Raw genomic sequence first — 25,374 nt, 5'->3', positions numbered from 1 at the left:
AGTTTATGTATTTAGTTCTACAATTAGCAGAGAAGTAAATTATGGTGAAGGAAGAAGTGGGTGGGGGGGAAGCCCTTAAACTAATGACTACAGGGAAGAAAGATTTTAAAGACCTGAGGGCCCATTATATGGCCAATTAGTTTGTTCTAAACAGACCTGATCAAAGAACAAGACACATTGTGTGTTTAAAAGAAAAAGAAGGAGGCAGGCTTCAGGCACAACCTCTCCCTCTCGTAATTTCAAATACTTCTGGCAATAATGGTTCCCTCTTTGCTATTTTCTCCTTTCCCCCTTATGTTCATTTTTCTAGCAAAAGTTTATGCAAAGCTACTGAAAAAAACATTACAGATTCACATTAAAACCACATGCTCCCATCAGAGGAAAGTTAAAAGGCATAGATTTCATAGAAGAAAATTAAAAGGACAAAGAGCTAAGGTCACTCATCACAATATGGCTGCTACATAGAGGCTAGTCAAAAGTGCTTCTGTGCAGTAGGTTTTCCCTCCTGCAAGCAGTTTCAAGTACCAATATGATGCTTAGCTAATGAAATACAATTAGTGGTGGAGGGGCAGAGAAAAATCCATAAGGTCCAGCATGGATTGCAGGCAGGTGCATGCGAAACAGTTTGCTGCATGGAACAGATTCTACATGGAAGTGCCCACAAAGCAAAGGTGTTGGGAGAGGTGGGCCATAGATATAGCCCAGAGAGACCTGTTTTTAAAAGATCTGACTGAATAGCACAAGAAACAGGAATAATATAGCTGCTCACATAGCTGGTATACACTTGACATAGCAAAGTAAAAAACTATTAAAACTGACAGAGATAGCGGAATTTTACCAGGATTTTTCCCAGGTGGTGATAACCGGTAGAGTTCCCAGTGAAGTGCAGTCACAGTCAGCAAACACTCTTGTAGCAGAAATACTTGGTTTATATGCAGAATATTTACAGATATTTACAGTTTCAGTCCTTGTTCTATACACAGCAGTTTCACAGTCACAGAGCCTTAAATCAGTGTCACAGTCCAGTAAATAGTCATATACCATATAGTCAGTCCGTTCTGCCAGAGTTCCACTCTCCAAGCACGTAGGTACAGCTTCCTCTGAACTCTCAGGCACGGCTCCACGGCTACAGCACTTCACGACAACACAGCAACAATCCATCAACAACCCACACTGTTGTATTCTAGGTCTCCCAGTTATATACCAATCCTGGTATGTTCTGGTAAATTCTTACTCAGCTGTTCATGCTTTCTGCTTAGCTTCTCTCCAGCTCTGGTCCTTACAAATACTTACTGCTGGTACAAACTGCATTTAACAATTTCAGGTTTATCCAAACCCTGTCAATCTCCTCCAAATTGTTAAATGCTTTACATATACTTTTAAATTGTTTTTCATCATTATTATGCATGTTACAGTACATTTCCACACTTTCACATTCACTTTTATACATTTCATTGCATATCTTTTCATTTCACTTTATTCCCAACATTTTTATGTGCATTTTCATGTACCTTGAGCCTTTTCAGAGACTTTTTCTCCTTCTCCAATGCTTTGTTACACTTATCCTGCCCAGACTTACATTTGTCTTCATATTTCACAGGCTCTTTCATATTCACACAATGAAATGTTTCTGGCTTGTACCTCTCAGGTTGTCTGCGTTCCCTTGCAGACCTCCTCGGTAGCTCTCTCTCTCTTCTTCAGGAGTTTCCTTTTTCTCAGGTGTAGATGGGGCTTCACTATCTGTCTGCAGCTCAACAGGTTCAATCTCACCTTTTATTCCCTGTTCTGGGTGTGAGCTCTCCTCCTCACTGTCTTCACTCTCATGCATGTCATGTGTATGGATGATTGTTTCAGGTGGCAAACTTACTTTATCCCAGTAGGCATGCTCATTAAATGTTGCACTACTGCTGATTACAACTTCATTAGTGTTGGGTACAGCAAACCTAAATGCTTTTCTGTTCTGCTGGTACCCTAGAAAGTACATTAGTTTTGCCTTCCTCTCACCCTTTCTCCTGGTCTCCTTGGGTATGTGCACCCATGCAGGTGACCCAAACACATGCAAAAATTTTAAATTTGGCTTTCTTCCCGTCCAGATAGTGTAAAGTATGTCTTTAATGCCACTATGCCAAAGTATATTTAAATAAAAGTTTGCGCATAGAATTGCTTCACCACAGTAGTGGTCTGGTAACTTACTCCCTCTCAGTATAGCCTCTGCCATATTTTGGAGTGTTTGGCCTCTCCTCTCTATGAAGGCATTCTGTGTTGGAGTGTAAGGTGCAGATTTCCTGTGACTTTTACCATGCTTTTTCAATATTCCCTGAAACTTAGCATTGGTGAATTCTGCACCATTATCAGTTTGAATCTGCTTCACCTTCTTGCCTGTTTTTCTCTCCACAAATTTTAACCATCTCTTAAATTCTATATATGTTTGCCCTTTGTCCTTCATTAAATAACAAAATCCAAACCTTGACTTTTGGTCTTGGATTGAGAGAATGTATTTTGCTCCTCCCAAAGATGCTCTTTTGGGGCCTATTACATCTATTGACACTAAATCTAGAATGTTGCCAACTTCTATGTTACTATGCTTCTTTACAGGAGCACATTTATTTTTTGCTTCTTGACAGGCTTGGCAATTAATGTATTTCTCACATTGCCTTAAATTCACTCCATTTGCATTCTCAATTGTTTTTCTTACTGCCTTATAGTTTGCATGTCCCAACCTCAAATGCCACAAATGTATGCATTCATTATGAGGTTTTACATTCTCATACACATTGTTTGCCTTAGCACTACTTAGCCTATATAAGTTGTTTTTTACATAACATGTTAGCTTTTCATTCTTATCACCATTTATAACACACTTATTTCTATAGAATGTGCTAACGAACCCCTCTTTTGCTAATTGGCTAACTGACAATAAATTGTGTTTTAACTTTGGCACGTATAACACCTCTATTGGCACCTTTAAACATGGTAATTTTACTTTACCTTTGCCCATGATTTTTGCACTCACTCCATCAGCCAACATTACTTGATCAAACACAGCCTTAAAATTGGATATCAGTCTCTTATCTCTGCACATGTTAGCTGTTGCCCCTGAGTCTACTACCCATTCAGCTTCTTCGTGGTGGTGGTTGTAAATAGTCTCTGTTAGGTTTGTTGTAACTTTCTCACGTCGTGGTTGTTTTCTTATCTTCTTTTTAAATTTGCATTCTTTGATAAAATGCTATCTGGACCCACAGGAAAAACATCTCCGCCCAGGCTGAATATTTGCAGCTGTGACCTCCTCCTCCCCAACCACACTTGGTTTGTTTCTCACAGAGGTTTTGGAGTCACGCAGTTCCTGGTTGTCTTTCCTTTTCTGCTCCCCCTCCAGAAGTCTACTGGTCACATTTAGCACTGTTATTTCAGCTTGTGGTAGTACCTCCATGTTCGCTACAAGCTGGTCATATGACTCATCAAGTGAAGAGAGAATTATAAATGCTTCTTGAATTTCAGTAAATGTGATATTTTTCTCTCTCAAGTCCATAAGCATAGTCTTCATGTACTCTAAATGTTGCAGCATGCTCCCACCTGGTTGCAATCTGGTACGGAATAGCCTTCTTGCAATTTGTATCTGGCTACCCACGCTGACTCGTACGAAGAGTTCCCTCAGGTCCTCCCATGCCTTTCTTGCTGAGTTCTGGCCTCTTACATGGACTAGGAGACAATCTTCTAGAGTCAGACAGATGATTGCAAGTGCTTTGTCATTCTTTACCTTCTCTTCATCATCTAGCACAGCTGGTGCATTCACTACGATGTCCCATAGTGCTTCCTTCTGGAGTAATAACTGGACTCTCTGCTGCCAGGTGGAGCAGTTATCTCCATTCAGCTTCCTGATAGACAGTCCTGACATTTGCAGCTCACTTGCCATTTTTCACACACAGTGCAGGACAAAGCTGTTGTACTCACTGCTGCTACTTGGACACCTCTGGGCACTTCCTTCTGGATATTTCTGGTCAGCAAACTCACTGGTATCTTCCTGGGCATGTCCCTTGGTGCACTGCTGGGCCCATAACCATTGAAAGAGATAGCGGAATTTTACCAGGATTTTTCCCAGGTGGTGATAACTGGTAGAGTTCCCAGTGAAGTGCAGTCACAGTCAGCAAACACTCTTGTAGCAGAAATACTTGGTTTATATGCAGAATATTTACAGATATTTACAGTTTCAGTCCTTGTTCTATACACAGCAGTTTCAGTCACAGAGCCTTAAATCAGTGTCACAGTCCAGTAAATAGTCATATACCATATAGTCAGTCCGTTCTGCCAGAGTTCCACTCTCCAAGCACGTAGGTACAGCTTCCTCTGAACTCTCAGGCACGGCTCCATGGCTACAGCACTTCACGACAACACAGCAACAACCCAAGAGCAACACACACTGTTGTATTCTAGGTCTCCCAGTTATATACCAATCCTGGTATGTTCTGGTAAATTCTTACTCAGCTGTTCATGCTTTCTGCTTAGCTTCTCTCTAGCTCTGGTCCTTACAAATACTTACTGCTGGTACAAACTGCATTTAACAATTTCAGGTTTATCCAAACCCTGTCAAAAACCATTTTCAAACCTCTCCCCTCCCTTCAAAGGAATGGGATTATGTGGTTGTGGCCTGGCTTGAATATCTTCAGAAACCTGGCCAACAGTAAGGGACAATGGGAGCACATGTCGCAAAACTTCTAAAGGCCAAAGATGTCCCAACTCTGCCCTCATCAGATCACTACGTCAGCTGACTTCTCTGTCAGTAACCTGCCCCTTTGCTAAGTACAGATGCCTAGTGATCTGAAATCCAGCTACTCTAAAGAAGATGCTGCAACAGGGCATTCTGGTGGCTGAAGTGAAAGAAAAGGGAAATGCATTTTCAGGAAAAACTGTGTCTATACAGCATCATTTTGAGATGAGGGCCTATTTCAGCACCTATTAAAATGGATGTAATCTGCTATTTAGTGCATATTCTGCAACGACAGAAAACAGAGTAGGTTATAAGGAGGGTTTGATGATACTCAGCGAGGCACCTCTTACAAGTTAACCTACTATTTAATTATGCTATCCTTTTAATAGGAAAAAGATCCAGAGCTTGGTTCATCCAGATTCTTTCCTATTTTATCAGCTGTTAGCAGACAGCAATTGAAGCCATTTTTCCATTCCACAACACACAGCTGAGAGCCTCTCTTTCACCTCAGTGGGGCAAAAGCGAAGAAGAGCAAATCATGGAAGAACCAGATTAGCATAACATCTGTTGGGAAGCTACATGTCACAGAAGGGTGGGATTCCCGATTCCTCTCTTTTTATCAAGGACCGTTGCTCCAAAGCCTGAACACGGAGTCTGGCTAGATTTCAAGGGCAATGAATCATGAATTTAAGCGTGACAGTTATATCTGAAGAAGCTACTTGCTGAAAGTTCCCGATTATGACTCCAGTTACCCTCATAACCACAATACGGTTCTGATGTCTTCTTTAACTAGCTAAGCCCAAGACCAGAATACTAACAAGACACTTAGCAGACATTCTGTGGGTAGGTAAATCTGCTGCTCTGAAAGATATGTGTCCAGTACTGGCAGAGGTTGCACTCTTTGCAGATGTTTTTTATTTTGAAAACTACAGTGGTGCCTCGCTTAGCAGTGTTTGTGCAGCAAAAATTGCTGCTAACTGAAAACATCGCTAAGCGATTTTTAAAAGCCCATAGGAATGCATTGAAATCCCTTCAATGCGTTCCTATGGGCAAAAAACTCACCTTTAAGCGAAAATCTTCCATACGGTGGCCATTTTCACTGCCCCGTATGCGAGGAATCCGTCCCAAAACACAGCGGGCGGCCATGTTTTTTTTCCGGCAGCCATTTTGGAACCGTCGATCAGCTGTAGGAAAAAGATCACTATGCGATAATCGGTAAGCGAAACAGTTTACCGATCATCACAAAATGATTTTTTCCTATTTAAAACATTGCAATGCGATCGCTTTTTCAATCGCAAATTCTTCGTTGCTAAGTGGTTTCGTCGTTAAACGGGGCGCTCATTAAGCGAGGCACCACTGTACCTTTAAAATGCCTTTGCCTTGAAAAATATATGTAAACATTTCAAATAAATAAACAAATGAATAAACAGTAGCAAAAAATATGAGTATTCTTTCCCAAGGCCAGCACTCATGCTCTGAGCTGCATTTTGTGGGGATACAAAAACAGGAGTTTCTGAGTGTCTGATGGATCTTGCGGGGTTTTTAAAAAACCCAATTTACTCTTATTCTGGAAGGCTGCTCTTACACAGTAAAAGCAGACCAATCCCAGATTTTTCTCATCCTCCAGCCAATCCGTGCTTGTGCAGGAGCACTGGTGATATTGTGTTGCCACACACACAATCAGACCATATCAGAAGATAAATCAAAAGCGTGTTTTCCTGCCTTAATTCTGAATAGGAGAACAGGCTTGCCCCATCTCCTCATCTCCACAGGCTATGCTGGCTAGGGAATTCTAGGGGCTGTATTCTAGAAATAATTCTTCCGAAGTCTGCTTTCATTTAGAAACTAAGCATTGATTTGGCTTCACAATGAACTGAGTAAACTTGTGGAGTTTCATGTGGCTTTGTGTAGATTGTACACAGAGATATTTGTACAAGTTTGTACAACCTGATGAGGGATTTTAGGAGTTCCCCTAGCTCTGCAAATTAGCAAGACCCCATCCCACACTTTCTATGCTATTCAGTAGCCAGCCATCTCTCAGCACTCGAAACATTAAGAGACCAGAACAGGAGAGAACAAAAAAATTACAGATGTGTGTTATAACATGTTTATCCCTTTAAAAAAGCCTTCCAAATCTGATCATTAACCAACCTGATGATTCAGTGCCCCACTGACAGCCTCAGCTGCGTTCACTTACCAACCACAACTGGCAGCACCTTCATGGCCTTTCTTTCCCTGCCATTGATTTTAGCTTGTTTCCTTTTGAGTCCTCTGTGTGGCAGGTATCTGAGGTGTGGGTAGGATACAGTCTGAATGCCATTGTCCATGTAATCCCTGGGATAGGTGCATCCAGAGCGGGCATAGAGCCTGTGCTCTTCTAACCTGATGCTGGCCTGGGTCCTCTCAATGACCGGTGGCGGGCAATAGAGTCGCCGATTGCCCAAGTAGATGCTGCTTTTCAGCTTGGCCTTCCGAGCCTCCTCCCAGCGCCTCAGTCCTTGGAACATGGCGCAGTAGAGGACCAGCATGACAGGGCAAGGGATGAAGAAGGAACAGATGGAGGAGTACACAATATAGTTATTGTCCTCCAGCTGGCACACAGAAGGGTCCCGATCTGGAACATTGTTCAGGCCAAAGATGACCGGGGAAGCCACAGCAAAAGCAAAGATCCAGGTGGTGGAGATCAGGATCAGCTGCCGCAGGTCGATTTGTCGCCTGTTGTAATTGAGTGGGATGGAGACGGCAATGAACCTGGATGACAAAGAACAGGGTGAAGTAGTGGGACTCCTTGCAAGGCCTGATTCAGACAATTATGTTGCCTTAAAAGAGCCTCTGGGATTCAATAAAATCCAGCATCAATGTACACAAGGGTCATCACAGGTAAAGAGAACAAAGTATGCTCTTGTCTCTCAGTTCATTTTTCCTTGCACACTCTTGCCTCTGCAATCTTTCTCTGTCCAGTTCTGCTCCACATCTTCCCTTGAAGCAACTCTACTCTTTTTCTCTGCCCTACCCTTAACCCTGGAACTGCCTCCCAAGGAAAGACTGTCTCACTTATCACCTCATTTACTGACACATTACATCTGTTCTCAAACTCTACTTTTTTCATGAAGGTTTTGGCACAACCTGGAGTACCCCTACCTTACTCTAATTAAGCATGTATATATAGCTGGATACCGCAGTGTGGTGTAGTGGATAGAGTGAGGGACTAGGTTTCAGAGGGCTAGGGAATCCCCATTCAGTTGTAGAAGCTCACTGGGTTGAAAGCTCTATTAGGGTCGCTATAAGTCGGATTTGACTTGACAACACATAACATAACATACATAACTGCAATAATCATTGTTTTCCTCCTATCTATCCCTGCCCCCATTTGCCTCCTCTGTTGTTTTCACTATGTCTGTTTATTAATAGTGACCCCTTTGGGGCAGCAACCTGTCTTCTTATCCCCTGAAGCACTGGGTTACAACACCCATCACCCCCACCATGCTAGCTGGGTAGGAAGGCACTTGCAATCTGAACAGCTAGAAGAAGGGGCTGGTCTAGAAATATCTCAACTTCAAATTTCAGTTTACCTTGTTTGGCAAATGTTCAATATCAGTGGACCTACTAAAGATATGGAGCCTATAACGAAGACTTTGCTAGCAATAAGGCTATTAATCTTTATACCAAATATTATACATGTTCTCCAGTCCTTTATTTTACTGATATTCATTGGTCGGCCAGCCAAGTGAAATGTAAATTAAACGGCTGTATCAGATGAGTACAGTATCTGGTTCCCTACAATCAGATACCCCATTGTCATTACTTTTTACTCTCCCTAATTTGATTAAATATATTGCCTCCTATAGCTTCAACTCTTCGAGCAACAGTATTTGGTGCAAGACTCAATGTTTTGAAAAGATTTACTTTTTCTGGGCATAATATTTCAAGGTCACTCAACAAAACCCAGTTATCAAGTGTTTAAAAAAATTCCCTGACATATACAGGATGGATGGATGGACGGACAGGCAGGCAGACAAACTACCCTATGTGATCTTGTCTATCTGTCCATATGTACTATATGTAACTTATTTATACACATATAGGTGTAAAACACACACACACACACACACACACACACACACACACACACACACACAGAGGTATGTGCACACTTGTTAAGACTGCTTCTCTGCCTATCTATCTACTGCTTTTATCTCCCTGCTTAGAAATACATAGGCAGAAAAGGCAGGACCCACCCTTCCTTCACTAATTAGTTCTTTTAATTAAGAAGGAGAGGGAGGGGCAGCCAGCCAGCAAGCCAGCTGGCAGCCACGTGACCAGCCCATGACCTTGAGCTGGGAGGGGCGCACTCCCCTCCTCCTTCGCCTGCACCTCGTTCCCTCCCCAACCCCCCATTTCCCCTCACCTGAAAAGAAAAAGGTGGGAAGGTCCCCCCAGGTGATGCAGTGGGAAAGGGGGGGCAGCAGCACAGGAGGATGTGGTGCTGGCCCACACTCCCCGGCAGCCCCAGGAGCGCCCTGGCTGCCATCTTGACCACATCCAGCTGGGCTTGGAGGGGAGGAAGTGGAAGGAGCGCAATGAGCCCCCACAGCAACCAGGGAGAGGCCCCTCAAAAAGGAAGGGGACTCTCCAGGGAGGTGACCCCCCCGAGCCTCTTTCCTCAGAGAAAACAGAGAGAGAGAGAGCAAGAGAGAGAGAGAGAGAGAGAGAGAGAGAGAGAGAGAGAGAGAGAGCACAAGAGCAAGCCAGCTTTCACATCCCTGTCATCTCCTTGAGTCTTCAGCGTTGCCACCTCCTAGGTGGGTCAGGTGGCATAGCAGCTGGTGATTGGCTCGTGCTTTCCAGGCAGGGCTGGGAGGGGGTGCGGTGGGTGATTGCCTTGGTGATGGAAGATTGCTATGGGGCATAAGGCCAGGCAGGGCAGTCCAGCAGACAACCCAGGTGGGGACACGCCATTGCTGGGAGGGAGCTGGTGGAGCATCCCACAGGCACCCGCTTTCGAGGGACACCATGCCATTCCTCCGCTTCCTTCTCTCTCCCTGGCCCTCATTAACAGTGGCTTTCTGCTGTGGTCTCCGTTTGCCTCTGCTCAGCCATGTTGTGGTGAGACTGACCCTTTTGCAGCTGCAAAAGGGCCAGTATACTTGACTGGGGCAGATAAAAAGGCAAGGTGGGCTGGATGTGGCCCATGGGTCGTAGTTTGGAGACCCCTATTTTAGACTGGCCTGCTTTACTATTCTCTGCGTGAGACTGCCTTTAGACATGGTTTGAAAACTGGTTCAAAATGAGCCCAGCAGAATGCTGGTTGGCATACAACCACAGAAGCACATCACCCTGGTTTCATATCAACTGCACTGCTCATCTATTCACTTCCAGTTTATTTCAAAGAGCTGGTATAGTACCAACTCTTAACAATGGAATCTTGTGCAAATCTGCTTAGAAGTAAGTCATATGGTGTCCAACAGTGCTTTGCAATCAGGATGTTTGGAGTTTCAACTTTAAACTCATGAACTGCCTTCAACCTTCTCCATATGCCTGAACCTTAAGCATGCCCTTGGATGCCCTGCCTTCTGTTCCATCATAGCTAATCCTGGTACATAGGCATTAAAGACAGAGTGTTCTAAAGCATCGCACAACCACAGTCTCTGTGCAGAGGTACTCTTCTTCTCTTTGCTTTCAGATGGGCTGTGAACACTTTGATGTTTGCATAGGCATTTCAGGTCTAAGGTTATCTTCTATCTTTACATTTTTATATAAATTTACTGAACAGAAGAAAAAGACCCTGTACAAAAACTATGGTTTTACGAAACAATACCATATGTCCATTTATAACACAACCCAAACCCTCTTCTTCACTCTGTGTGATCCACCCCCAACCCGGGACTAATTCTTTGTTCTCATATTTCAAATTGTCCCACTTCTCTCCAGCAATACATTGATTCTTCTCCTGGCGTATACCCCCTTCCCTTTCTTTAACACATGTACCAAAAACAAGTTCCGTATTCATTTAAAATCATTACATTTTGTCATTCTTCTTCACATCAACATATTGCCATATTCCACATTTCTCTGTACTGTGAGGAACTGAAGGAAACTGGGAATTGTAGTCATATAAAGATGGAGTCTGTGAGATTTTGTGTAAGATGAATTTAAAAGCCATGGAATGTGATGAGACTGTTTTGCAAAGTTGCTTTGCCTGGCAAAGAGATAAGAATGCAAGGCCGGAGGGACCCAGGGGAAGACCAAACAGCATACTACTTAATTGGGAAAGAGATAAGATACCTGCAGATCTCTTGTGAATTATGGGCAGAGAGCTGTGTTATACCCACTTGGATTTAATTGGTTAACAACCTGGAAGAGTCATAAAGAAGGTGGTCCAAAACATGTAGAAAAATAGTCGTTTATGTATGTGAAGTGTTCGTTCAATGGAGGGGGGATGTAGTGGAATGTGAGAGAAAGAGAAGTTTGTTTTTGAGGAAGGAGAAGGGGGAGGAATAGCCCAGCTTTTCTAGATGTGAACATGTAATCAGAACAAAGATGATTACTTAGCATAGACAGTTGTTCTTATTTTACTTGGAAATAGCAGATTTATTTAATTATTGTAGTACCTGGATATGCCAATCGCTTATGCCTTAAAGCTACAACTGTATTCTAATTAAACTACTTTATTTTCTTAATATAATCAAATAATTCTTCAAAGGGCGACTGGTCTTTTGAACTAAAGACCAGTCCACACTAAATCCACACTAAATCTAGTGTGGATTTGAGAAGGTCACAAAGTTACTACTGAAAATTGGTCCTACCTGGTAAGGTTGTTGTGCATTCTAAGGAAACACACAGTCAATGTTTTATTGCTTTGAAAGTAAGCAAAGGTTACTATTAGGATCAGGCTTGTCTATGGGGCTTGTACTGCACACTTCTGAGGCCTAAAGGACCTACCTCGGGCAATAAAGGTGGTAGCTTTGTGCCCACAGTGACTCCCTGACCCACAATCCACATCTCTTTAGGGAGAGATATTTTTACATATACCACTCCTTTATACTAATTTGACTGTTACATTTCCAGTTGTTTGTGAATATTAACCTTGCCAATATCACCATTATAATAATTAATTCCTTTTCTTCAATTGATTATTATGAACTGGATTCACCAAAGCAATCATGGGGACATTTGTACATCCAGACCAATTATTTCTCTTATCTCCTTGAAAATCATTGTCTCTATCTTGATCTTTTAAACTTCCTTCTGTTCTTGCTGCTGCTGCTATTTTATTATTTTGTAACCGTTTTTGTTCTATAACAATTTGCAACATCTATCTATGTAAATATTTCTATTCTATTTTCCTTTGGATACATTGCATAGAGGAAAGTGGGAAATAAATAATAGGAAATAAAAATAAATCACGGGTAGAAGAAAACTGGTACACTATAAACATTAAGATCACAAAGATAATAAAAGTTATCTTTGCAATTCTGCAGGCGTTAAGTAGGCTCAAACTAATTTATAGTCCCATTTATTAGGATGCGCCTGATATCTGTAAAGTCAGCAGAGAATTCCAAGTATTAAGTGGGCTCTGAAAAACAAATTAACAGTCTTTGGCAACAACAGGAGCTCAGCTGAGGGAAACTGACATCTCTGTGACTGCCCATTTGCATTTGATCAGGTGATCACACAAGACAGAAAGTGGAGAAAAGCAATGCCAGCCAAATTTGAGCTAAATAAAACCACCCCTGTTGACTGAACTTTAAAAAAAGATAATTCCCCACTGAAAAGAGATGATTCCTCACTGGGCTTCTCTGGGTTTAGCTTTATGACATTTAGTTGCCAGTTTTTAATTCAATGTTTAATTCCTCAGTGCCAAATCTGATGCAAACTGCCAGGTTAACAGCCAAGGTAGTCACCCCCTGACTCTGAATTTGGAGTCCATCCACCGTGTCCCATTTTCTGGTCAAGAATTTTAGTCTGGTTTTCCATCTGTCCACAGCTTGTCTACTTCTGCTTCACTGTTAGATGGTGATCAATGTTAATTAAATCTGTGTGTGCTGAAGTATTTTAACACATGCCCAACAGCCAGAGTTTTATCCTTTTTTAATTCCACGAAAAAAGAAAACCCTATTTTTTTCATATCTCTCCTATAAATAATACATAGTCAAATTAGAGAGTTTAGGATTTTCCCCCATGCCAAAAATGCTTTCAAGTTAGTGCTGATTCAGATAAGCACTATGTCACCTCAGAAATATATATACTGTATGCTGGAATAAGAGGGAAGTGTTGCAGTTTTACTATTTTTATATATATAGTAAAACTGCAACACTTTTCTCTTATTCCAGCAACATGAGATAGTAGCAGAATAGCAAAAGTGGTCATTTTGCTCAGTCCCTTTGTAGATTCCCCAAGAACAGACAGCAGAAACAGGGGAAGGGGAATAAGGGAAAGACTGCAGAGGAGTAAGGAACTAAGTTGGGTTCAGCCAGGAGAAGACTCAGTAGGACCCTTGTCCCAATCTGGAGAAGTGGCAGACAAAGATTGCTGGGTTGGGATCCTGTGTGCTAGAAGGCTCCTATGCAACTGCTTCCCCATGTCCCTCTTCCTGTCCAACAGGTTGCTGGTGGAGGTGGTCTTGCTTAGAACTCAGAGGAGGGAGAGATGAGTTGGAGATGGGGCTCTGAGGAATCCAGGTGGCAAGCCACAAGATTCTGTTGGGTTTGTTTGGTAGAGTTTGGTGTGAAGAAAATAGTTGAGCATGGCTTCAACTAACAACAATAAACTTTTCTTTTAATTATGCAGCAGAAAAAAAATGGTTCCGGTAGGAACATACAGAGCAGAATGAACTATACTCTCCCTTAGTAGACCACCCCTATTTGTTAGTTTACCTCAACTGGCATTTATTTGTTTCAATACATTCACACAGAGACTCTGGTAAATTAAAAAGAATTTAAAGTTTCATTTTACTCACAGTTCTTCTTATATAAAAACAAACACAATATTTTGTGTAAATGTTAATTTGTTACATTACAGAGCTTGACTGCTTAATTTACTTCATGATTGACTAACTGACTAGTTACATTGGTTTTTGTTTTTTTTTTTTTTTTCTTTTTTCTTTTTATTTATATGCCGCCCAAACTACCCAGAGGTCTCTGGGCGGCTTACAATAATTAAAATTCAATATAGCAAAAGATAAAATAATTAAAATACAATTAAAATACAATTAAAATTGCCATCAGACCCACAGCTAATATAATTTCAATTAAAAGCCTTCTGGAACAGGAAGGTTTTGACCTGGCGCCGAAATGTCATCAATGTCGGCGCCAGACGAATCTCAGTCGGGAGGGCATTCCATAGTCTGGGGGCAGCTGCCGAGAAGGCCCTTTGTCTACAAGCCGTCCCTCTTACCTCCTTAAGGGACGGCTCTTTCAAAAGGGCCCCCTGGCTAGATCTTAACTGCCGGGTAGGCTCATATGGAAGGAGGCGGTCCTTCAGAGTGTTGACAGAACACTTCACTCTCACTATTCATTTCTGACTCTGTAACTCTTACACTCTAACAGAACACAAACTGAACCCTGACTTGAAAAAGGTGGGCGAAAGTATCTGAAGTAGAGAGGGAACAATTGGCTGTTCCTGAGTGGACTGAAATTCACTGCAGCTCCCTCCCAGCCAAGATATCTCAAAGGCATTATATGAGATTGCAATATTCTAAAAACTCCCACCACCACTCCAACTCTGTGGACTATTACAATATATATTCCCTTGATAATTAGTCTTATCAATAATGACCAACTACTACTATAACAACAGTGAAAGTTACTGGGAAGTGGTGGACAAAGCACTGAATCAACTCAAATTAACTTCCCAGTATAGTTGCACCTTCTGAAGGGTAACACTGCCCATAAAATATTTTTGCTTCTACTCCTAATTTTACTCTCCATTCAGGACCAGTCTTCTCTCCTTTCTCCTGCCTTTCAGTGATCCAAAGCAACAAATGAGTCAATTCCATCAGCTGACACCTTTCTCATGATTTCCTTTTGTGTCTTCCAACTGTTTGCTTAGCAGAGAAAATTTAATAAGAGGGAAAAAAAGGATACTAGCTGCAGAATGCCTTTTTGCTAAGAGTAATGAGAAGACTCCTAAAAGTACTGCCTGGTGTAACCAGATAAAGATGACAACAAAACCAGTGGCTGCCATTCCAAGTACTGGGTCACACATTTGCTTTCATGGGACATGGGAAACTCTGCCAGAAAGAACCAGTTTCCCTACTGTTCCTGCTCTTCTACAGAGGGAGAGATTGTTGCATATATCTTTCCCACAATCCTCTAGGACAAGTTACAGCAAGAGACAGAGCCCATGGTCACACCAAGACCCCCCTCCCTTTTAAATATTTATCCAGGAAAAAAGCTAAAGGTCATTTTTCATATATATTTTTTGACAACCTGAGGGTTACATCCTCAGGAGGAAGGTGTAAAAAAGCAAGGATGAGGCTAATTTGTCTTCGCGAAGGCTTTCACGGCCGGGATCTAATGATTGTTGTGGGTTTTTCAGGCTCTTTGGCCTTGTTCTGAAGGTTGTTCTTCCTAACGTTTCACCAGTCTCTGTGGCCGGCATCTTCAGAGGACAGCACTCTGGGCTCTTCAGAGGACAGCACTCTGTGCTCCATCTTCAGAACATGGCCAAAGAGCCCGAAAACCCCACAACAACCATGAGGCTAATTTGCTTCCTAATGTTACTGTTATGTACAGGTTGCTTCAATGAATTTTTGTTAACTGAACACCAAATGGATTTAAGTAATATTAATAATATTACTAATAACATTTTTAAACTTTAAAAAAATATCCTTGTACCCTCAAAAAATAGAGGGCAGTACAGTATATGGGAGGCTCAAGGTTTGCTCAGAGGATCTTGAATTTCCCCACAACTTCTAGGATGCACAAAGTATTTTCTGGGGCAGGGGAGAGAGTTTATAAATTGTAAATATTTCTGGGGATTCTACAGAGATGCAGGGGAAGCTTCACATGGCCTGTACAGTATTTTCTTTACTGTATATATAAAGCTCTGTTCTCAACTGTCAGGTCCTGAAATCTTGTCAAGGTTGCATTGGATGAACAGAACACGGGGGCATTATTCCATCAGATACTGTAACTGAGCTTCATTTTTACTGTGCCATACCTTCTTTTTTGATCTATCTCATGTCACTTAACTGGTCACAGAATTCCAACCTTGCCATAACAGACTCTGAATGATGAAAAGGTTACAAACCTTATTTGAGTGGGAGGGAGGTGAGGGCACTGAGAAACTCTCTTCTTCTACCCTCTAGGCATTCTGCCAATCTCTGAAAAGTTGTGAGCTGAAACCCAATGAAGCTGGAAGTTGAGGCTGCTAAAAGACAGAATGGACAGAAGTACTTACCGATCCACACTGATAGCACAGAGGTTGAAAATCGAGGCTGTGCATAGCATCACATCCATGGTCATCAGTGCATCGCACAGGACTGTGCTCAAGGACCACACGCCTCCCTGGAACTAAAGAGAGCATTAGTGTTAGTGTATTTTGATAGCCTCTTGTTATCCTCTGTTCTTCTATCACAGCTCTAGAAACATTCAAATCTGATCTGCTGTTTTTCTTCTTTTAATGGTTTACTGTGCACTGAAATTACTTTTTCAGACTACAGCTCCCACTGAACATACTGCTTTGGGTATTCTCTGAGTTGTAGTTCAGAATTAATCCCCCACCTTTCTCTATACCTTCTACTTGATTTGTAGTTTTAGAACTACAGCTCAGATCTCTTGATTATTACCACTTCTGGAGGGAGGTGAAATAGCTGGTATTTCTCTTGCACACTGCTTCCTTTGACCATCCTGTCTGCTGCCCATCACACCTACCAGTAGGGATGGGTAACATGTGACTCTCTTGTCATAGCTGGACTGCAATTCCCATGATCTCTCACAAATGCCATGCTGGCTAGGAATGATGGGAACTATAGCCCAACAACAGCTGGGAGGGTACAAGTTGCCCACCTCTGTACAAAAACCCTTTCAAAGGAAGGGGTGGATAAAAGGAAAATGGGTGGGTGTAGGAAAATCAACTGCTGTTGTGTGTTTCACTTGATTTGTATATTTGAAGCTACACAACAAATCTCCATGTTGCAAACAGATACAGGGTGATAATCAAGAAAAATGCAATGTGCCCTGAGTTATAAATAATATGCACCTCATTCTGATTTTTAAAAATCAGAATAGAATGACATTCTTCTAGAGAAAGGCACAGATAGAATACAAAAGGTCATTAGTACTTTCAAGGTGCAGAGACAGTCTCAAGCATTTGGTTTTTAATTCCTCTTCCTCTACACCAGCTGCAACTATACAAGATGGCACCCTTTGCCACCAAACAACTACAGGTGAGTACCAAAGCACCATCTCTTGACAGGACAGAATTTTCTGCCATCACCTTAATGTGCATTAATAGGTGATCTCCAACATGTCTGCAAAATCTCGGATTGTCCTAGAAAGAAAATAAATCACAAAACCCTGCTCCAAAGGTCAACTAATCCTTGCTCTGCTGTTAATATAAATCTCCCTCCTCCCTGGGACGACGTCAGCACAGGTGGATTATTCACACCATAGATCACAGGTTTGATATTCAACACCTTCCAACCTAACCTCAAGATCAGGTATAGGCAGGGTCAGACGAGGAGCTGCATCAGCAGAAGAGGTGAGGCCATCTCAGCTGTCCTCCTTAACTGCTTAAGCACTAGTAAGGGAAAAAAAAAGAGGCCACCTACTCACAAATACTTGTGTAGGAGAGGAGACACAGCTTTCTATTGAACTGAAATGTTTAATGAAGCTGAATCAGTAGTAGGTGCCTGTTAGTTTACTCAGTTATGTTTAGTTTAGTTAAGTTTAGTCGTTTAGTCATGTCCGACTCTTCGTGACCCCATGACCAGAGCACGCCAGGCCCTCCTGTCTTCCACTGCCTCCCGGAGTTGTGTCAAATTCATGTTGGTTGCTTCGCAGACACTCTCCAGCCATCTCATCCTCGGTCGTCCCCTTTTCCTCTTGCCGTTATGTAGACTGTTGTTATAATTTTCTTTCGAGAGACAGTTTCTTCACATATTTTGTGTTTATATGAATGCGTGCTGTGTGTGTCAAAAACAAAACAAAACCCAACAGGTGTCAGAAGCTGAAATGGGCAGATTCTGTGAGAGAGGGAGGAGAAGGAAAGAAAAGGGTCCACACTTGCACAACACATTAAAGGCCTGTAAGATCAAACCACATACCGTTTGTAGTTATGAACTGAAACAGAAAAGTAACATAACTCTAAGGAAACTGTATAACTTTCTCTGGACATAAAAGGAAAAGTTGTAAGGAAAAGGTAACATTGTATGCCTGCACATACAGATGAGCCTTGTGGTTTTAGAAAGATTAGTAGTGATCCCAATGGAAAATATTATTTATTTGTTCACGGTATACAACAAACCAACAGAGAAACAAACCAAAGAGCTGAGGAGGAGACTGCAAGTTGCAGAACATCCACCTTTCCTCTTTTGGAAACTGGTCCAACAGGACTTTTTAACTGGCTTGCAAATATTCCCTCTTTCTATTTGCTCCCCCCTTCCATTGTTGTTTTCTTGACAGCAAATAAAGAATCCTCCTCATTTCCTACCACAAAATTCTGCTGAAGTCACTGTCGTGGCTGCCAGGTTTGTTTACATTAAATGTTATTAGAAGGTACTGAGGCTTACTACCGAAAAATTGATGCTTTTGAATTGTGGTGATGGAGGAGACTCTTGAGAGTCCCCTGGACTGCAAGCAAAACAAACCTATCTATTCTAAAGGAAATCAACCCTGAGTGCTCACTGGAAGGACAGATCCTGAAGCTGAGGCTCCAATACTTTGGCCATCTCATGAGAAGAGAAGACTCCCTGGAAAAGGCCCTGATATTGGGCAAGTATAAAGGCAAGAGGAGAAGGGGACGACAGAGGATAAGATGGTTGGACAGTGTCATCAAAGCAACCAAGATGAATTTGACACAACTCCAGGAGGCAGTGGAAGATAGGAGGGCCTGGCGTGCTCTGGTCCATGGGGTCACGAAGAGTTGGGCACGACTTAACGACTAGACAACAACAACAAAGAAAGTACTCAGCTCTCTCCCCAGCCTTATAAAACAGAAATGGGCTCTGATTTGACCTACGTCTGACTATTTTAAACACATTATCTTCTGTAATTGGTTTTCTTGATAGTGCTTTTGTACCTTCAACTTTACCTGCACATACCTTTTGTTTCTCAATTGTATACTCTTCTTCTACTGTACTCTCTTAAAACTATTAATAGACCATGGTGTATAGCATTGTCAGAAAATGAGTATAGCTTTTTTATTTGTCTTATCCATTCCGCTTTATAAGCATACAAAGCAGCTTAAAATTAATCTGCTTTACAATAGAGAGAGTTTTGGATGAAAAACAGATGCCTGGTCACAGTAGGTCCCACTGAATTCAATGGAGCTTATTCCCTAGAATTAGTTATAAACTGTAACCTGAAAGGGATAGAGGGTTTTTCTTTCTCTGAGGTGATAGAACTGTGTCTAGTATCATTTCAGAGATGGAGGGCACACAGAGCCAAATGTCTCTCCATAAAAAAACAATCCCCTCAACACAGGCACTAGAGGGAAGAATGTTGTTCTAGTTTTTTCCCTGTGTCAGGCTAGCTTTCTGTATGTGTGAAAAATCTGTGTGGCTTGGCAAAGCATGTTTATTCAGGAATTTGTTTTGTTTTTAAACCATGGGCTTGAGTCAGAGTGCACAAAATATAAGATTTTAGTTTGTCACCAAGAATGGAAGGTCTTTAAGAGTGTACACTTGCTCTCTTATTCTTGTTCAAGAATAAGAGAGCAAGTGTACACTCTTAAAGATCTCCCAGTTTTCAAACCATGTTTTCTCATCAACCAGAATTATGTTCACACTCTGTACAACACCTCTGTCACCCACGGGAAGCCCTCTGAATCTGTAACATGGGGAAGTAAGAAGATGAAACCATGTGTTTGTGATTATCTGCTAAACAAATCTAGTCCAAGAGTTTGGGCGTGACAATGGCTTGAAACAGACTCTAGAAAAACTGAGCTGGGGAGAGCAAGCCAAGGTGACATTGTCAATGCACGCTATTATTACTTGGGGGGGGGAGGAGTTAAAAAGCACCAGATGTTCAATGGCCAGGTGCCATGAATGCTTACTGTGCCAATAGAGGGAATTTTACACACTCAGACTGATAATCTGCCCTGATCTCCACATGCCCAACAGCTGGTCCTTCGTCTAAAACGTCACCCTTACGAGACCAACAGTGCCAGAACTGAACAGGAGATCAGTCTGCTTTCTAATGCCTTTGCTTATGGCTTTATTATCATGGCTCTGCCTCATTTTATGTGCTTGCTTCCAAAATTATTTCTGCCCATCAGAGTCAATTCTGCATTTGGAGCAAGCAATAGGGCTGCTATGAAGATGGTGTTGTTACATCCCGTCAAGTTGCCTCCAACATATAGGAATCCTATGAATGAGAGAACTCTAAAATGTCCTGTCCTCAACTGCCCTCCTCAGTTCTTGCAAACCCAAGCCTGTGGTTCCTTTAGGGAGTCAAATCAGAGAGAGACCCCACAAGCTTTCAAGGGACCCCTCCCATGTTCCCTCTATTTCTAACAGTTGTCTGATGTGCAAAAATAGTTATTATCATAATAATATTGGAATTGCAGAGTTGGAAGGGACCCAATGGATCATTAAGTCTAGCCCCTATTAAGGAGACACAGTGGAGAATCAAACTCCCAATCTTTTCAGCCAGATATCTAAACCACAGAGAAAGTCACTGTATCTTGTTAGAAAAAAAATGTTACCTGATAAAGAGAAAATGGGGAGGGGGGGACAAAATATTGTAGTTCTTTAAAGGTTAACAGGTTCCTTTCAGTATTTTTCCTTCTCTTTTCTCTCTTCACTTTTGCCAGCTACTTCTTTAGAATTTGAGAACTACCCTGTCTCTTTAGGGACTGTATTTAGATATGCCACCTATTACCCGCTCTCTTGTCTCTCTGCTGAAATAAAAGTTTGGCAGGGAAGGCTTAGACTGGGGGCAAGAGGACTAAATAGTTTTCCATGGCTTCGTTCTTTTTTGACCTTAATCACCATTTGCTAGTGGGGGGGGGGGGAGAACACATACTGTACAGGGATTTGTATTCTTTCCCAGGTCAACACTTCGTCTTCAAAGGGCAGGTCAACAAAAACTAACAGACCAAAAACAGCCATGAAAAACTTCAACCTCACCAGCCCAGTGCTGTAGACCCACCTGAGCTCCTCCCCAACTTGCTACTTCACAGATACCAAAACAATTCAGAATAAATTGGTTTCACAAGTGATTTAAAACAAACAACCGTCTTGTGGCTAAGTAAAATACCTCACTTTCCAACCAAAACACACACATTTCAGGCCAAAAAATACATGCTCCCCAGTGTGTCATATAGTCAGCATTTTTAAAATTGAATTGAAACATTCTAAACTGAATTCAAAACCAGTTTTTTTCTCCACATATAACTGTTGTGGTTATATAGCAGGGCCAGGAAAGCAGTAGCAACACACCGAGCAGTCTACTAAAATGTATTCATAGTTTAACAAACATTAACAAACATAACAAACAGAAAAGCATGCAGAAAAATTACAGTAAGCAAATAAATAAATAAATAAATAAATAAATAAATAAATAAATAAATAAATAAATAAATAAATAAATAAATAAATAAATATTTTGAAATCCTGATCATGTGCTTACAAATCCTTATATCATATCACACCTTGACCCCCTCCAAGCACTACATCAGAAAGGTTATTCTCCAATTAATGGAAGGACTAACCATGAGTTGCAGACGTGAAACAAGACAGCTATGGTCTGGATGTGGAAAACAGAAATGAGTGTGGCTTGTAATTAGAACCTATCTATCAACCTTACAGATCAGCTTGCCTGCATGCTTAGGGCTGTTTCTGGATTATTACATTTATCAGAAGTCCCAGCAGCTTTATCTAACAGAAAGAGGATATTAACTCCTGGAGGTCTTGCAGTTGGCCTGTTTAGTAAAACCCTCATTCTACTACTGTACATCCCATCTCAGCAAAAGGCATACTGATATCAGGTTACTAAAGCAGCCAGACTGGGGAAGATGTGGGGGGACAGAAGTATTACAGGGAGATCAAAGCCTTACGAAGCAAAATAACGGCTATAGAAGTGGATCAAGTGGATTAAATTAAAGTATACTTTAACAGTGACCAAGTTCAGAAGTGGAGATGAAAATCATGCATTCAGTTCTAGCTACCAGGCTAATGTTAGTGACAAAGCAAAGGATGTTGCAAGCAGTAAGGACAAAACAGTTTAGTTGCTGGAGAGGCAGAAGAAACCTGCTTACTTTGTGACTGACATGTTATTTTTGAAAGGAAGACTGGCAGTCAATATTTCATGAAGAAAAGGTAAGGAGAGAGGAAAACATGACCCATAATGGCCAGGTACAGTCTGGTGTTTGTTCCTGAATTGCAAGTGAGCACTCAGCATGCAAACTCCCACCCCAGATCTGGAGCAGACGCAGAGTCTTAATGGCCGACTGCTTTTGTCACCCACCTGGAGCGTAGTGCAACTTTATTCTGTTAGCAACCAGTGGCCATGATAGCTGGGTGCTCTAGGGGTCATAATCAACAGGCTAATTTTCCCAAGCTCTGAACCAGAGCCCCAGAGAAACAGGCAGGCAAAAGATTGTTTAAAATGGAAGGCACAAGGGCTGCTGCTGCTGCTGCTGCATTAGTTTCTTCAAACTACAGGCAGGATCTCTACATCTTGGATATGGCGATTCTATCAAGATCACAGACCCTGGAGACACTGAGTTTACTCAGCTATGTACTGCCAGCCAGGGTTCAGATCTACATAACGTTTACACTAAAAGTGCATTTTAGACACAGTGTTTGGAAATGTGCAGCGATTTCCTCCTGCTCCTTCCATGGACGGTATTTCCAGGCATTAAAAATGGTATGTTGGGTACAGGGTAGCGTTTGGACTTCAGAGACTTTGTTCCATGACACCAGTCGTCACTGGTATGATGTCAGAAAGCTTCTTCATTGAGGGAGCCAGGCCACTGTCAAAGAAGCTTGTTCCAGGTGCCTGGAAAGCTTTTCATCTCTTCAGTCTGGCACACTTGACTTATTTAGCAAAGGCCAGTCTTGAGAAAATGTGATGAACTGCAAACCAAAAGCATGTAGCTACATCCATGGCCATCCCTCTTAAGGTATTTTTGTGAAGAAAATGAGGTACAGGTCACTAATCTCCTTTCAGGGGAACATCATCCTAAACCCAGACTAAAATGGTTCACTGCCCCTGCCCCCATTTACTCTTTTTCCTTTCCTCTTGCATGTGTTCCTCTCTCCCACCACAACATTTTGAAGGGCAGCACCTAATATGGGTACAGTTAAGACAGGAAACTGACTAAATAAATGGAAGGGGGACAGAGACTAAAATGAATCTTGATACAATGAAGTTTTGTTTATCAGAGAAAAAAAAAACCCACACACAAAACCAAAAAAGGAAAAGACAAAAATGTTGTGGCACCTTAAAGACTAATTGCTACATTTTACAGTGAGCTTTTGTGGATGAAGTCTGCTTCCTCAAACATGAGAGTGAGACTATGTACCTGAAGTTTAGTGTATCTGACTAAAACCAGTCCCTAAAAACAGAGAGGATGCATTCTGGTTAGACGCGGTGTTGTACTTCCACATTTAAATATCTCTACGGCTGCTTCTTATCTCCATCAAATGTGGGCAGTTAGATAGTGTGTGAATGTTAACTTTTAAAATACTCTACTGTTATATGCTTAACTGGGTTTTTAACGTAATGACTTTTTCTGCTTTTAATAGCACTTGTGTCCATTTGTGAGTTGCTTTGGGTTGCTATACTTGCAGACAAGAATTATAGAAATTAAATAAATAAATTATGTCAAATGTGTTGCTTTCTTTTCATCTTTTGTTCTTCTGCTGTTTTTTCCTCCTTCATTGGTTTCCAAAGCATGCTTTTTAAAGGTAGACTTTGGCAAGTTAGGTACTGGGGTACAGAAGTTCAATGTAGACTCGCACTATATCACTGTAAGCCCAACATACCCGTGGTCACGTACACACAGAAATGAAAGGAAACACATCTGCTGAAGAGCAGCTAGATCTCTAACTGTAACCACTGCCCATGCACTGCTACTGTCTCTGGATTCCACACATATTGTAGGTTTCTACAAAAGCTCTTCTTTTTCTCTCTCGATACTATTGCACCATTTCCTCTACCAGGAAAAAGCCTAACTGTTCCAGGCCCAAGGAGAAAACAGATAGGAAGGACTTCTGAATCCTAAATTCCAATTATGGAAAACTGGATGTTGCTAGAAAAGAACAATGGGTGTTTCCTCTCCTGAGTGTCCACTTTCTTTCTCCTGTACTCTTATGAGTGAGACATCAAGTTTTCCAGATTGTCAAAGCAATGCAGACATTGCTATGAAGTCAATTATACTAAGTGGGGTAGAAGAAAGCTTCCATTGATTGGAGAAGAAACAAGCTCAGGGAAACACTGAAACAATAATTAGTGGCTTGAAAAGAATTTTGCATGAATAGTTGTTCTGATTCTGATAGTGCATTTTTGACAAATTGCTCACCCATTCCTTGCATGTCAGAATTACTTTCCAAGCAGTGCTAAAAAGTAGCTCCTAATGAATAACCTGGTTATGATGAATGTATACTGTACTATCTTTGCTCTGGCTTTCAGGATTTGTGAGGTTGGAGTGACTTCAGGTCTCAATCCTATGTCTACCTAGGGCAGACAGCCTACTGAAGGCTTCTGCCAAAACATGATTAATCGGGTTGCACATTTTGCTGCCTCATTCCCAGGGTGCTGGACAAATTTCCACATCATTGATTTTACATGCATGTATATACTCGGTGCTGGTAGTCCCATTCAGAGGAACTATGTATGTTGTATAAATGCCACCCTTTTGGCAAATGAAGATGAACAGCAGCCTCTGCATCACAGCCAAGACAGAAAACATAGTGATGCCTCAGCTTTGAGTTGGCTCATTATCCTTGTCAGTCTTGCCAGTTCAGAATAGGAGACCATGCCAACTGCATGATTAATGTCTGTGGGCTAATTTAATTCATCAGAATGCTTAAAATGATAATCACAAAGATAGTTTCAAAGATTTCCCTGCCCCACACCCGGAAATCCAAACTTTGCTATTTCATTTAAGGAAGGGATGAGGAATATGGGGCACTGAACATATTTTTGACTACAAATTCCATAATTCCCTAACTGCTAGTTATGCTACAGCTAGACACACACTATTTAAAGTGTTAAGAGTTCAAAGTTCTTACCATATTTCATTTGCAGCTATCTTCTGAACACTTGACAAAATAGTGATTTCTACATAGTGTAGCCAATATTAATTCCCAAATCCAAAATGTTGACTCCCGGAAATCAGCAGAAAGGAGGTGAGATTTACGATAAAAATACAATTTGCAAAATCTAAGTAAAAGCTCTTTTATTTGATACATCTAAGCTGTTCAAATGAAAGAATTAGTAGTGACTGACCTTCAAGTGCCCTGTTGTACTAAATATTTATGTACGAACAGAACATTG

At 41.5% G+C, this 25,374-nt stretch overlaps 1 protein-coding gene across 2 annotated transcripts in view; it reads right to left on the bottom strand.

The window, feature by feature from the left end:
* DRD4 (dopamine receptor D4) overlaps positions 1-25,374 on the bottom strand; it is a 47,520-nt gene that overhangs the window by 2,317 nt on the left and 19,829 nt on the right. Inside the window, exons 2-3 of one of the 2 annotated variants that reach the window (XM_020784179.3) lie at positions 16,109-16,221; positions 6,903-7,456 (exon numbers count right to left, since the gene is read on the bottom strand). In XM_020784179.3, the coding sequence (XP_020639838.3) occupies positions 6,903-7,456; positions 16,109-16,221 (667 nt within the window). Of the gene's footprint in view, positions 1-1,641; positions 6,845-6,902; positions 7,457-16,108; positions 16,222-25,374 lie in introns of those variants that run through there. The other variant, XM_078383656.1, reaches the window with a different exon arrangement.

The sequence above is a fragment of the Pogona vitticeps genome, chromosome 1 (assembly GCF_051106095.1).
Source record: "Pogona vitticeps strain Pit_001003342236 chromosome 1, PviZW2.1, whole genome shotgun sequence".
Lineage (NCBI taxonomy): Eukaryota > Metazoa > Chordata > Lepidosauria > Squamata > Agamidae > Pogona > Pogona vitticeps.
The sequence above is the reverse complement of the archived record's forward strand: the minus strand, read 5'-3'. Positions and strand labels throughout refer to the sequence as shown.